The sequence below is a fragment of the Terrapene carolina genome, unplaced genomic scaffold (assembly GCF_002925995.2).
Source record: "Terrapene carolina triunguis isolate 2854851 unplaced genomic scaffold, T_m_triunguis-2.0 Scaffold67, whole genome shotgun sequence".
NCBI lineage: Eukaryota > Metazoa > Chordata > Testudines > Emydidae > Terrapene > Terrapene triunguis.
The window spans coordinates 16703653-16717733 of NW_020664418.1; the positions used below are offsets into that span (position 1 = coordinate 16703653).

The 14081-nt window shown below is 42.4% G+C and overlaps 1 protein-coding gene across 3 annotated transcripts in view; it reads right to left on the minus strand.

The window, feature by feature from the left end:
* TMEM266 (transmembrane protein 266) overlaps positions 1-14081 on the minus strand; it is a 119290-nt gene that overhangs the window by 26895 nt on the left and 78314 nt on the right. For all 3 annotated transcript variants that reach the window (XM_024205407.3, XM_024205409.2, XM_024205410.2), the window contains one exon: positions 1207-1393. In XM_024205407.3, the coding sequence (XP_024061175.1) occupies positions 1207-1393 (187 nt within the window). The remainder of the gene's footprint in view (positions 1-1206; positions 1394-14081) is intronic.

The window sequence follows — 14081 nt, forward strand, 5'->3', positions numbered from 1 at the left end:
TTTTTTGCTTGGGGCGGCAGAAATGCTGGAGCCGGCCCTGATTGTGAATTGTACATTCACAGCTCATGTCATGAAAAGGCACCTACACTTTTGGTGAACATATTACTTATTCCATTTCAGCAAGTTGACACATAGCATTACGCTCCTTCATTAGCAATATACAGTGCACGGTTATGGGTCATACTAATGTGAAGGTCAGAGTGCTAGTCTCCCAGATTCATGCTCACACCAGGAAAAAGGTAACATCTACAGCCTGTACAACAGCGAAGGCTAGATAGATCTCCTGATTTAGTTTAGGTGTGTAGCTATTCACCACTTCCCCACACTGAATACGTCTTTGTTTTTACTGTTTGGTAACCCAGTGTTAATGTTCACAGAATATTATACAGCTCCCAGAATACTACAGAAGATGCAGGGTTTCTATGGATGCCTATGTTTAAAATTAGGTACCAAAGTGAGGGTGCATAATTCTTCATTTGGGTACTAAAATCAGACACATTCATATTAGGGGTGTATGTATATTTATATATGTCTGGTAATTTGGAGAAATAGGGTCTTCAACCTAGGTGACCATGTTTAAAAACTGGGCTCATTAGCACAATAGATCAAATAAATTCCTGATGTAATGGTGCTGACAACATCAGGGACAAACCTGGCCCAACATATTTAATTTGTTACTATAAAAATCCGTATAAAGAGTGTTCCACTGTAAATATTACTATTTGACTATTAATAAAAATACTTTGAGACCAGGTTGCTCCACAGACAGACAAGCAGATGTGAGATGCGACATCAATTCAAAACTGCCCTGTGCCTGCTTCAAATCACAGAAATGTGGGTGGCCCCAAGGCTGATAATGTTTTCCAATGTTCCTCCTGATTTCCATGCTTTTATCACTGAGCGAAAAATTCTTTGCCAATTCTGACTTGGCTGCTGCACTTTAGTGCTTGTCGGATATAAGCATCAGAACCATGAAGGAGAGCATCATAGTCATTTTCTTCCAGGGTCAGTTTATTGGCTCTGGCTGGAATTTGTTCACAAATAGAACATCTGCCACTTTGAAGCAGACCTGGCTTCCTTGCAAATGGGGAAGTGCAGTCTCCAGGGAATGTAATCAATTCACTTGTAAAATGAGAATAATCAGTGAATTCAACAATTCCATGTAAGGGAACAGCAGAAGCAATTGGCACTATACATAGCACTCACCTCGTGGTGGTCGTAACTCGGTGATATTCTCAGTGGCCTCATCATCTGAGTCTCCAGTTGCCACTACCTTATATCTATTGCTGCTCTGTTTACTCAGCATGTGGGGTACTTGCAGCGCAGCCTCCCTCTCAGCAGCTAGGTCCAGATCTTGCTGAGCTAGGTGGGCTCTCAACTGCCTAATTTCAAACTATGGGAAAAACAACATAAAATGATGTGACACAAGTAAACCCTACCTAGAAATCATTATTCCCCAGAAAAGTAGAGTTTAGATTAGCACCCAAGCTGTTGTTTGGTTGCTTGGATGTTGATGGTCTTCTAAGAAAGGTGGGGGGAAATTATATTAATTCGGTTTGGAGATACACTTTGGGGCAGTTTCTTAAGAGAAGAAATTGTCTAATAAGTGTGACCTCCAATACAGGTTTCACTGTATAATCATTTCAACCATCATTCAGGGTGATTCCTGTTATTGACACACAACTCTAATATCTGGACTTTACACTGATGAATTCCATGGAGGGGATTCTCCCCTCTACACCCAAGGACCTCCTCCCTCAAATAACTGAACCACAGCAGTTCTGCTGCAGGCAAGGCCCTCTAGAACTGCAGGGAAGGGGGCAGGATTTGACCCATTATTGCTATTATTTTTGAATACGTTACATCCTATGCTGGGCGGCATTGTATACAATAAAAGTGACAATGACCGAAAGGCAGAGAGCTAGAGAGTAGCAATCTCAATGACAGATCCAGTATATTTTCCTGTGTTTGACAGACACATGCCTCCTGTGATGCAAGAAAGAAATCTCCCTCCTGGCAGGGACAGGAAGGGTCCTCTGAATCCTCATTTGGGGGCTGAGGATTTCTTCACTCCTTCTTCTGCATTACAACCCCTACACCTAAGCCACCACAATTCTGAGGAAGGAATGCATTGGGCTGCAACTCTTTCAAAACATGGAGACGTATGGTGGTGACCAATATAATTCTAATTACACACAGTGAGAGGGAAAAGAAAATTAGTGAAGTGATAGGTTAATGCATTTCAAATTTCCAGCATTGTGCCTCTTAACTAAAAGATCTGAAAAGACTTTGCATGGCCGAAAGGATAGTTTTACAGTGTGCACACTGCAATGCACCTGTCACTACACTTTTATAACTGAAGGGAAATTAGTAACTTAGCTCTTAAAAACTTGCGTGTAATGGCACGTTAGCTAACTGAATTTGGTTCTGGCTTTCCTCTCCGAGATGCTGACTCAAATCCATCTTGCTGTGAGATTATACATGTGGTGGTCCAGTTCATTCCATGTAAGGCAGGACTCAGTTTATTCTATAGTGTACATTCCACTGAGTCCTCTGTTGAAAAGCCATGATTCAGCATGATTGTCAGGCTATCAAAGCAATGGTCTCTATTAATTTAGTATGAACACTGGATTAGTGGTCAGCTATAGAGACAAGTGGCTCTTCCAGGTTGAGATTCATGTATTACTGGAGTGGGAAATGGACAACAGCTTCCATGTACTAAAGAAAAGATACCAGATTGGCAGCCCTGGAGACTGAAGTCTTCTACTCACAGTATGGGGAGGGGCACTTGGCCTTTAAGACACACATGTAAGGAGTGAGAGTGTAATTTAGTCTCTATCCCCTGTCAATCCTTGAGCTCTCCACTGAAACTTCCAACAAGCATATTGACAGTAGTGTTTTTGTGGCTACCTATTAACTAAGGCCATGTCTACACTAGCACTTATGTCAGCAAAACTTTTGTCACTCAGGGGTGTGAAAAAACACACCCTTGAGTGACATTAGTTTTGCTGGCATTAGCGCTTGTGTGCACAGTGCTATGCTGGCGGGAGATATTTTCCCACCAACATAGCTATCGCTGCTCATTGAGCTGGTTTTATGATGTCGATGGGAGAGCTCTCTCCCATTGGCATACAGCAGCCACACGAGCAATCTTACAGTGGCACAGCTGCTTCGGTACAGCTGTGCCACTGTAAGCTTGTAAGTGTAGACATGGCCGAAAAAAGAACAGGACAGGGACCACCAACTTCTTTCACAATAGCTTCCTACTTCAAAAGCCAGATGGTGATAATGACTTTTCATAAATGCCAGTTTGGGCCAGATATGAACCAACGATTTATAGATAGATTTATAGAAAGATTTTACATTTCATTACCAATCCCCTGACCTCTGTTTTCCAGTTTAGATACTACAATGAGCAGGTGGATAACAGAGAATTTCAACTTTCAATACTGAATCTTTAGAAGAACATGAACTAAAATAATAAAATAAAATCTTGCAAAATTTCATCTTTAAAAAAACCACACAAATCATAGGCAAGAAACAGATTATGGGGAACATTTACAATGGCATTGCTGTTCTTTTTCTTTTAATCTTGTTCATGATTGACTGGAAAACAAAAGCCAACTTTAATTTGAGCTCTTTCAGAAAGCAAACAGATTAAACTGTTTACAATAAGTAAACAACATGGGGAAACTGAGGCACAGAAACTGACCCAAGGTCACACAACAAATCTGTGGCAGAAATGTAAACAGAAACCAGATCTCCAGACTCCCACTTCTGTGCTCTAATCACTAGACAATTCCACTTCCTCAAAGCAAATCTTTATAACCTAAATTGCAAAAATTCATATCTTAGCTGAAGATTAATATTCTGACTGGTGAGTGAAACTGGAGTCACAAAGATAGTGAAGAACAGTAATTCAAGTGAACAGTGCAATATTGCCGATAAAGTAAAATAACAGAAGTGGCTTTACTGCCATCTTATGGCCAAAGGACAAAACCACACACCACATTGCCAGCCCTGCTAAAGTGTGCACCTATGTATTTCTGCAAAGCATCTAGTTTTATCTGTCTCAGAAATCTGTACTTGATGTCTCAGGTAGTGTGGAAAGTTTCCCTTCCCTGTTTTTGAGGCATGAGAAGCATACACAAGCCTTATACACTTCCCCAACAATATGTGAATCCCTTTTTATTGGTCTTTGCAAATATGATCCGGTTGTTTGTCCTGTTTTCACTCTTACCTCTATGCTGGTTCAGCTGGGCTAAAGACGAACATGGAGGATCAGAGTGGCTGTTAAAGGAATGCACTTAGAGGACCAGATGCTTAGCTAGTGTAAATCAGCATAGTTCTATTTACTTCAATGGAATGCATGTGTGTTGAGCAACGGGACACAGAAATGTAGAAGCTAATAGCAGAAATACTGATGACTCTCACACTTACTGAAACCCACCCAGCTATAAAGAGTTGAGGTAGGCTCACCCACCCCTCCCCCCCGCATTTGGAACTGTCAGCATCTAACTTCCCATTCATCACTGCCATGAAACTTGTGCAGTCATTTACATCAGTGGAAAGTGGGAATAAAATGCTACCATTTGTCTGCTACAGCTTTTCTACCACCAGGGCAGAAGAGTGAGTGTGTTGTATTAATGATCTTTATGACACTCCCACTTTGTCCATTATTTATGTAAGGTAATCTATACAGTTTGGCCAACTGAGATGCAAACCCTTAAACTGATTACTGACAACAGTAAATAAGATACATGAAATTCTGTTAAAAATGTTTACAAAACAAAAAAAAATCTATTAATTTAAGTTAGCACGTTTGAAAAGAAGGGAGGGGGAAAATCACCATTTAGTGATATTATAAACTAATACTGCTATGAAAAACAAATGGATATTTATTAAAATATTTAGGGAAAAATAAAGGACGAGACATGACATCTTCTAATCATTTTAGCTCACAAATGGGATCTAACCAAAAGATCATTTTAAAATTAGTTACATCCAATTATTCATCTAGAGAGATTACATAACTTAATTTTTTGTTGTGTTTTATACTTAAGATAAGACATTTAAGATGCTGGAATACTGCTATAGGATTTATTAAAATAGGTTTATCTAGTATAAACAAGCCAATAAAAATAAAGGTTATGACTAGTAGTGAGATGGTTCCTATCTATCTTCCTTATTTTATCTTAATTTTGAGTGACTGACTATTAAAGGGGTTTCTCCCTTCCTTGGTTTTCAAAGAAAGTTATCAAACTATCAGGCATGATGGCGGGTGATGACCGTCTTCCAGGACACTCCAAAAATTTCCATCAGATTTGTAAGTAATTATCTTTTCTGCTTCTTCCCTCTAAACCTTTGCCTTGATGGGATAAGTATTCTAGTATCAGAATTTCCCATACTTTTTGATACCACTCAATAGATTTAGAGGGCAGTCACTCTTCCACCACTTTACTGTAGTAATTGTAACAGCAACTGGGAGTGATCAATTCTTTATGGCTTTTATAAGATACAGAGTTTTCAAGACAAGTTAATATAAATACTAAGGGGTTATCTGACAGTTGACACCCTGTTATCTCCCTTATGGAGTCTCCAACAGCTTTCCAAAATGTCTTAATTTTTGGGCTTGCTTTAACTAGGTATGTTGTAAAACCAGCTTATTGTTTTAACTAGTTATATTGTGGTAGAATCCAAAGGCCGCAGTCAAGAACAGGCTCCTATTGTCCTAAGTGCTGGGGGGGGGGGGGAAATCCCACACTAGAAAACATGGTTCCCGCTCCAAACAACTTACCATCTAAGAAAAACTTTTATCTAAAAGGAACCAGGTTTCCAGTAACTTCAGAAAGGAACCATGTTTCCAGTAACTTCAGAAAATACAAGGTAGATTACAATTCGTTCTAGACCTGGTAGAATCTATCTTGTTGTCCCACTGTCTGAGAGTCAAAACTTGCAGGACTTTTTTCAGCTGTACCTCTGGAACTTTCATAGGACTTGGGTCATATGCCTCTTTTGAAACAGGTAAAAGGGAGACTGGCCAAACTTAAATTCACTCAATGTGGATAATCTGTTATGTCTCCACTATTATTTAAAATATGATTTGCTATAGTAAGGATGGGTTTCATATTTATATGTGCTGAGGTGTGTAAAATCAATGTCTTGTGCATGACTGAAGCGTTAGTGCTCTCGTTATTGAGGAAAAGGGGTTTGAAGCCATTTTCTGTGAGATTAGGCAACTCCTTTCTTCTGTTATGAACCCTTTTTCTGGTGTGATACTGGGCATAGTATTTCTTACCATTTCAGCCTATAGTAGCTGAACAATTATGTCATTGGCTGAGCAAATTCTAAGCCAGAACATTAAATGTCTCAAGATTCTTAATATTTTTTAAGCCTGTGATTTGGTTGATAGTTACACTGATTTAAGAGAAATTGCCTTCAAATTCTGATTGGCTTTTGAAACTATCCAATCATTCTGAATGATTTAACAAAGGGAGTTATAACTAGATTGCACATTTTGGAGGTAAAGCTCGTTACTACATTGTTGGGAGAATTAAACTAACTTGCCTTTTGCAAAATTAGTTGTACATGCTGCTATAACACAATTAGAGATGCTTTGGCTGTAAACAAAAGAGTAAGAATTAGAGTGCATTACAATGCATATCCCCACTTAATGCAATGCACTAGGTAATTATTTATAAACAGATAAAATGACGGAGACCAATATGGAACTCTAGGTAACATCTGCCATTATCTGACTGGATTTATAAAGAGTGCCATCCATCCACTCTATTGTTGTATAACACTCATATAAGAATCAAGAAGGGACAGAATTAGCAGTGAATCATATGGTACTTCTCTTTAACAGTCCAGCAACGGAGTATGATTGACAGAGCCTTGGAGAGATCAATGAACACTTTAGCCAGAAGCTAGCTCGTGTCTAATGCACTAGCATTAATTTTGCTCAATTCTATTAGTGCTGTCTGTACAGAATGCCCTGCCCTAAAACTCATCTGCCACTGGGATACAATCCAATGTTTATTTCCATTACTTTAGCCATTGTTGGTAACAATAAAAATCAGGAGACAGTTGCAAACTAATGATTTATGGTCAGAATGAAACACAGGATGACCTTGGCTGCCTGCCATTCACTAGGAAAATGACTGGTAGTTAGAAATAAATTAAAGTTATTGCACAAGGATAACATAAGTTATTTCTCTGATAGGTAATTTTACCAGCTAAATAGCCATGCCATTAAACTAGCAGCTGTTTTACAAATTACTAAGTTAAAAAAAAATCTTAGCTTCCATAGTTATGGTTTTAATAATGATGAAAAACCCAATGCTACATGGTTTGACAGAAAAGCAGCTCTTGTGATATGACTGTATTTGCAGTCTTGGTTGGATCATAAGCTGAAGCATTCTTAAGCAGGAAGTTACGCAAGAAAGTTCATAAACTGATGACCTATGACCAGAACTGGTAGTGGGATGGAAATTCCCTCACAGTTGACACCAAAGTTACAGCTACACCTTTCTTGATTGGAATTTGCACATTAATGAAAGCTTTGGATTCATTTTTTATTTTAAGGTAGTCTAATAAAACTGTTTCACCTGCAACTTAGTGTGTTTGTTATAATATTTACTACAAAATTACAATGGGCATAGATTAACCCAGTCCATTTTATAAATACTTATTATTGTGAGTTCTAATGCAGTTATGTCATGTCAGTATTTTTAATACTTTCTACCTCGACTGCCTTCTCTTTTAATTGTAGCTTTCTAACATGTAGGGACTGAATAAAATACCAGAAATTCAAACAATTTCAGTGGGACACTGAAAAAGTCAAAATAGTAGTGCATGGTACTTTAATTCATAAAATATATTCTGACTTTCAAATGTATGACCTGCCAAAATTCAACATCTGGAAAGAGTTTTTTATATTTGCAAATGTATGTCTCTTAAGTCATTCCAGAATGGATATGTATTTTATAGATGTGATACCTGATCATCTGCCAATCTCCCTTTCCCCTTTAAACTTCCACCCATAAAAATAAATGTAATTAAAAAAGCAAGTCAATATTCAGATGTATATTTTCTGTTTGTTAATTTTTTAAAAACAGACTTCACTGCTACATCTGCTCTATGATCACATTTACAAAAGATAAATTGTACACACAACTTACTATGTTATGTGCAATGTGGTAGAATGTGATCTGTCCATTTTACTTTCTTTAAAACAGAATATGTCATATCTATAAAATCACTGTCTCTCTCCGCTTCCCCGACCTCCTTCCTCTCACCCCAGAGGTTTGCTGTCCCAGTCTCCTTTCTACCTTGACTTTCAGTCTTATGGTATGTCTACACTACGAAATTAGGTTGATTTTATAGAAGTCGATTTTTAGAAATCGATTTTATACAGTCGATTGCGTATGTCCACACTAAGCGCATTAAGTCGGTGGAGTGCGTCCTCACTACCGTGGCTAGCATCGATTTACAGAGCGGTGCACTGTGGGTAGCTACCCCACAGTTCCCACAGTCTCCGCCGCCCATTGGAATTCTGGGTTAAGCTCCCAATGCCTGATGGGGCAAAAACATTGTCGCAGGTGGTTTTGGGTACATGTCGTCAGTCACCCCTCCCTCTGTGAAAGCAATGGCAAACAATCGTTTCGCGCCTTTTTTCCTGGGTTATCCATGCAGACGCCATACCACGGCAAGCATGGAGCCCACTCAGCTCACCATCACTGTTGCGGGCAAGTCTACTGTGGGGGCTGCTGTGATCCAAGTAGCCAATGCAATCATTGACGTTCTGTTATCAAGGGTAGTGACTCTGGAAAATGTGTAGTCCTTTTTAGATTTTAGGTGCATCATATTCCTCTCCTTTGTTGCTGGTGAAGTCTTGCAGCTGTACATTCCAGTCTGGGCGGCGCTGTAACACCCCATAGCACTTCTGTGGTAGACACATGTAACAGTTCCAGGGCTCCTGCTCTTTTGCCTTGGCCGAGGTACCTTGCCCTACCCGGACCTCCAAGCATTTGACACAGAAGCACTTGCAGCAGCTGGCATTGCTACACAGTAGCAGCTCCTTGCCTTCGCAGCAGACGGTGCAGTAGGACTGCTAACCATCCTCGTCAGACATGTAGCTTGGCTGGGGGTTCTGGGAACGTCTTCCCTGCCCAGCTCCTAGCAACCTCCAGGGCATGGTGTACGGCTCCACCGCTTCTGCTGCAACTCTGCTCTCCAGCGACGAGCTCAGGGTATCCGTTCTGGTCCTCCTGGGTGCTGCTGGCAGCAGACGGTGCAGTGGAACTGCTAACCATCCTCGTCCACCACTTCCGCTACAACTCTGCTCTCCTGCTCGGGGATCCGTTCATGAAGCCTGGACATTAGTAAGGAGCAGTTCAACTACAGGCTGAGCAAGTGCAGAATGGTGGTAGAATATGCCTTTGGATGTTTAAAAGCTCACTGGCGCTGTTGGTCAGATCTCAGCGCAACCAACGTTCCCATTGTTATTGCTGCTTGCTGTGTGCTCCATAATATCTGTGAGAGTAAGAGGGAGACGTTTATGGCAAGGTGGGAGGTTGAGGCAAATCGCCTGGCGTCCGATTTTGAGCAGCCAGACACCAGGGCGATTAGAAGAGCACAGCAAGGTGCGCTATGCATCAGAGAGGCTTTGAAAACCAGTTTCATGACTGGCCAGGCTTCGGTGTGACAGTTGTGTGTGTTTCTCCTTGATGCAAACCCGCCCCCTTTGTTGATTTTAATTTCCTGTAAGCCAACCGCCCTCCCCCTTTCAAAATAAAGTAACTATTGTTTTGAAATCATGCATTCTTTCTTAAAAAAAAAAAAAAAAAGATAACAGACAAGGTAACCCGGGTGGGGTGGGGGAGGAGAGAAGGACAAGGCCACATTGCTTATTGTAGCCACACTAAAAATCAAACTGCTTGAATGACAGCCTTCTGTTGCTTGGGCCATCCTCTTGAGTGGAGTGGCTGGGTGCCCGGAGCCTCCCCCCCACGTTCTTGGGTATCTGGGTGAGGAGGCTATGGAACATGGGGAGGAGGGTAGGCGGTTATACAGTGGATGCAGCGGGGGTCTGTGCTCTTGCTGGCTTTCCTGCAGCTCCAACAGACGAGACGCTTCATCATGTCCATTTGCTCCCCCAACAGACACTTCATCACGTCCGTTTGCTCCCCCAACAGACGCTTCATCATGGCCGTTTGCTCCTCCATTAGCCTCAGCATCACGTCCTGCCTCCGCTCTTTGTGCTCACTTAATTCTTTCCTGGCCTCTGCCACTGAATATCTCCATGCATTAAGCTGTGCTCTATCAGTGCGGGAGGACTGCATGAGCTCGGAAAACATGTCATTGCGAGTCTGTTTTTTTCACCTTCTAATCTGCAATAACCTCAGGGACGGAGATGATAGGGGGAGCGTAGAAACATTCTATGCTCTATGATTCTGGGGGGACTGCATGGTCACCTGTGCTGCTGAGATTGCCACACTGACGAAACAGGAAATGAAATTCAAAAGTTCTCGGGGCTTTTCCTGTGTACCTGGCTAGTGCATTGGAGTTCAAAGTGCTGTCCAGAGCGGTCACAATGGAGCACTCTGGGATAACTCCCGGAGGCCAATACCATCAATTTGCATCCGCACTACCCCAAATTCGACCCAGCAAGGTCGATTTTAGCGCTACTCCCCTCATCGGGGAGGAGTACAGAAGTCGATTTTAAGAGCCCTTTAGGTTGACGGAACGGGGCTGGTTGTGTGGACGCAGTCATTTTTAAATTGACCCAACGTGGCTAAATTCGACCTAACCCCGTAGTGTAGACCAGGGCTAAGTCTACTTGCTCAGCTGGTCCTAGTCTTCCCAGCTCAACTTCCAGGTTCCCACTTTCCTGCCACTTTCAGTCTTAGTCTTACCTCATCCCCAAGACCCTGGTCTCAATTTACTCCCCTTGCTCCTCTCCCCAGGTTTTTCTCTTGTCCCCTCAGCATTTGAATCAGGCAGCTTCCTCCTCCACATTGTCTGGACTTAGCACAGGGTGTATTGAGACCATAGGAGAGAGAGTCTCTCTGCTCTCAGTTCTGGTGCCTGGACTCAGCCTGCAGCAGCTCAGAGTTATAATTCCAGGGCAAATCCTGCTCAGACCTGGCCTGGAGTGTACTCTGTGTGGATGGACTCTTCAGGGAATTTAGCTGCAAAGCCCCAGCAAGTCTTTTTGGATAATGTGTAAACTGTGATTTTTCAAAGGCTTAAAACTTGGTCAAATTTGGGCAGATTTTCACAGTGATGGCAAAAAGCACATCCGACACACAGGCCACCATCCTGCTAAATGTGAAATTTTTGCTCCAAAGCCAACGGGCACTAGAGCAGGGATAGGCAAACTTTTTGGCCCGAGGGCCACATTGGGGTTGCCAGACTGGATGGAGGGCCGGGTAGGGAAGGCTGTGCCTTCCCAAACAGGGTGGGTTCCAGGCAGTGCCTTCCCAAACAGCCTGGCACCCACCCTGTATCCAACCCCTCCCACTTCCTGCCCCCTGACTGCCCCCCTCAGAACCCCCGACCCATCCAACTCCCCCTGCTCCTTGTCCCCTAACTGCCCCCTCCTGGGACCCCCCGCCCCTAACCACCCCCTGGGACCCCACCTCCTATCCAACCCCCCTGTTCCCCGTCCCCTGACCACCACCACCAGAACCTCCGCCCCCTGCTCCCTGTCTGCCCCCCGGGATCCCCCGCCCCTTATACAACCCCCCGGCCCTGGCCCACTTAACACGCTGAGCAGAGCATGAAGAGCAGCATGTCTGGCTGCCGCGCTGGCCAGAGCTAGACACACTGCCGCTCTGCTTGGCAGGAGCACGCAGCTCCGCCGCCCAGAGCGCTGCCCGCGTGGCGGCGTAGCTCTGCGGGGGAGGGGAGACAACGGGGGAGGGGCCGGTGGCTAGCCTCCCCGGCTGGGAGCTCAGGGGCCGGGCAGGACAGTCCCGTGGGCCGAAGTTTGCCCACCTCTGCACTAGAGGGACACTCAAGAAAAGGCTTACAGAATTTTTTTTAACATGAGCAAAATAACATTTTCCCTAACCTTGTTTTGAGAAACAGCTGAACCATTTTGGGTGAAATTTTCCAGAAAAATTCAGCCTGAGGCAGACATCAGAAATGAAAATTTTCAGTCCCTATGGTTAATGTTTGGCAAAATTATAAGAACTGAAAACAGCGTCTTACAATGGATAGTGTCAGGCAACCTTAACTACAGGCAGTGTTACCAGACCCGTCTATAATAATTTGTAAATCAATGCAAATCACTAGCTTGCTCACAAAATATAAACTTCAGGAAGAGTACTCAGGTTTTAGTCCACCTGCTTCTCTCTTGTCCAGATTCTTTAGACTAAACCTGAGCTCCTAACTCATGCAAAAATTCACTGAGAGTTTTGCCTGAATAAGCAGCTCAGAACTGACCCTTACACACACACACACACACACATATCTATGGGGCAAATCCTCAGCTGGTGTAAACTGTTGTAGCTCCATTGGCCCTATGGAAATTACTCTGGCTGTGGATCTGCCCCATATTTTTAATCTCTCACTATATATATATGATGCGTTTTCCTCTCTGCATGTGTCTTTTCCAGATGTTACCATCATAGGGGAACCTCTTTTTATTGGAACTTTCCTGTCCAAAATCCACATCGTTAGCTCAAAAATACAAACACAAACTTTCAAGACAGCAAGCTCCAAGGAGAAGAGGTCTGCATTTCAAAAGTTAAAAAGGTTAATAATGGTGTAAAAGCAGGTGTTCGGAAGCTGGACAGAATTTTAGATGTTAAAGAACATTAAGATATGTTTTCTCAATTACACACTACATACAGTGTCAATGTGACTATTATAATGCTGACAGCTTATTCTCCACTCGGTTATGAAGCTGTCAGTTTATGAAGGGAGGATGCAGTTCTTGTGTCAATGTCTTGTGTTGCAGCAAATTAGTGCATTTACCTCATAATATACAGCTGAGACATTTGTTTGGCAGGAATACAAGATATGAAAACAAAGGAGATTAGTATGCTGTCATTTTTCTTTAGTATATATTTTTTACTGTAGCTGATGCCACCTTGAAGCTAGGAGAGACCCTATTCTGTTTCCATGGATTTACTCCATCGAGCAATGCAACATTTCTTTTTGTTGGCTATACGGGTGTACTAACCATTACAGCACAGGCTATGGATGCTAGGTTTTGACAGTATTTAACCATACATGCAAGAGAGCATTTGTAGGGCTTTGCTCTAGTTTTCTGATACTTTGCCAACCCTCTAGGCTGTATGTCTTCCTTTGTCTTGTGCTTGGGTGGTGCCCTTCCAGTCTCTTGCTTCAGCCTGGCTTGGGCTGAGTGCCAGAAATGAGCCAATCATCTCTCTTGACAACTGACCCTGTGTTTTCTGCACAACTAAAACTCCCAGTGAATGGGAGATTTCCCTGAGTAAGGATGACAGGCTTCCTTCTGAAATGCTTTCTCCTGGGCACCATCAAGCCAAATATATCCCAGAATTTAGCTGTTGTGAAAATAAAGCTTTCACCAAACCTCAGATCAAGAGAAACGTTTCCATGAACTAAAATTCATTCTTCCCGTTCCAGTGAAGAGAGATTTTAATTGAAAAACAAAAAGGAAAATCAAATCATTCCCCTGCAGTGTCTCAAACTAAAGCTAGTGTAGGAGAACCTAAAAGTGAAATGTATCAGAGGGGTAGCCGTGTTAGTCTGGATTTGTAAAAAGCGACTCTTTGTCGCTTTTTAAAAGTGAAATGTCACACACTCAAAGAAAAAGGGACTGGCTTATTCTTGTTGTCCAATGTTAGAAAAATGAAGGAAGGAAAACACATGCACAAACTGTGAAAGATTAGATATAATGGGACTAATTCTCATTTACTCTAAGACCCTTTTACACCACTCTGTCAAGGAAAAGGGGCCTCACCCAGGTTAAGACAGTGAGAGAGAATAAGGCCCAATACTTTTTAAGTTTTCATAGTTGAAGGAATTACCTGTAACATGGATATGGAAATGCACTTATTAAAAATGGATGATTTTAACCTGAC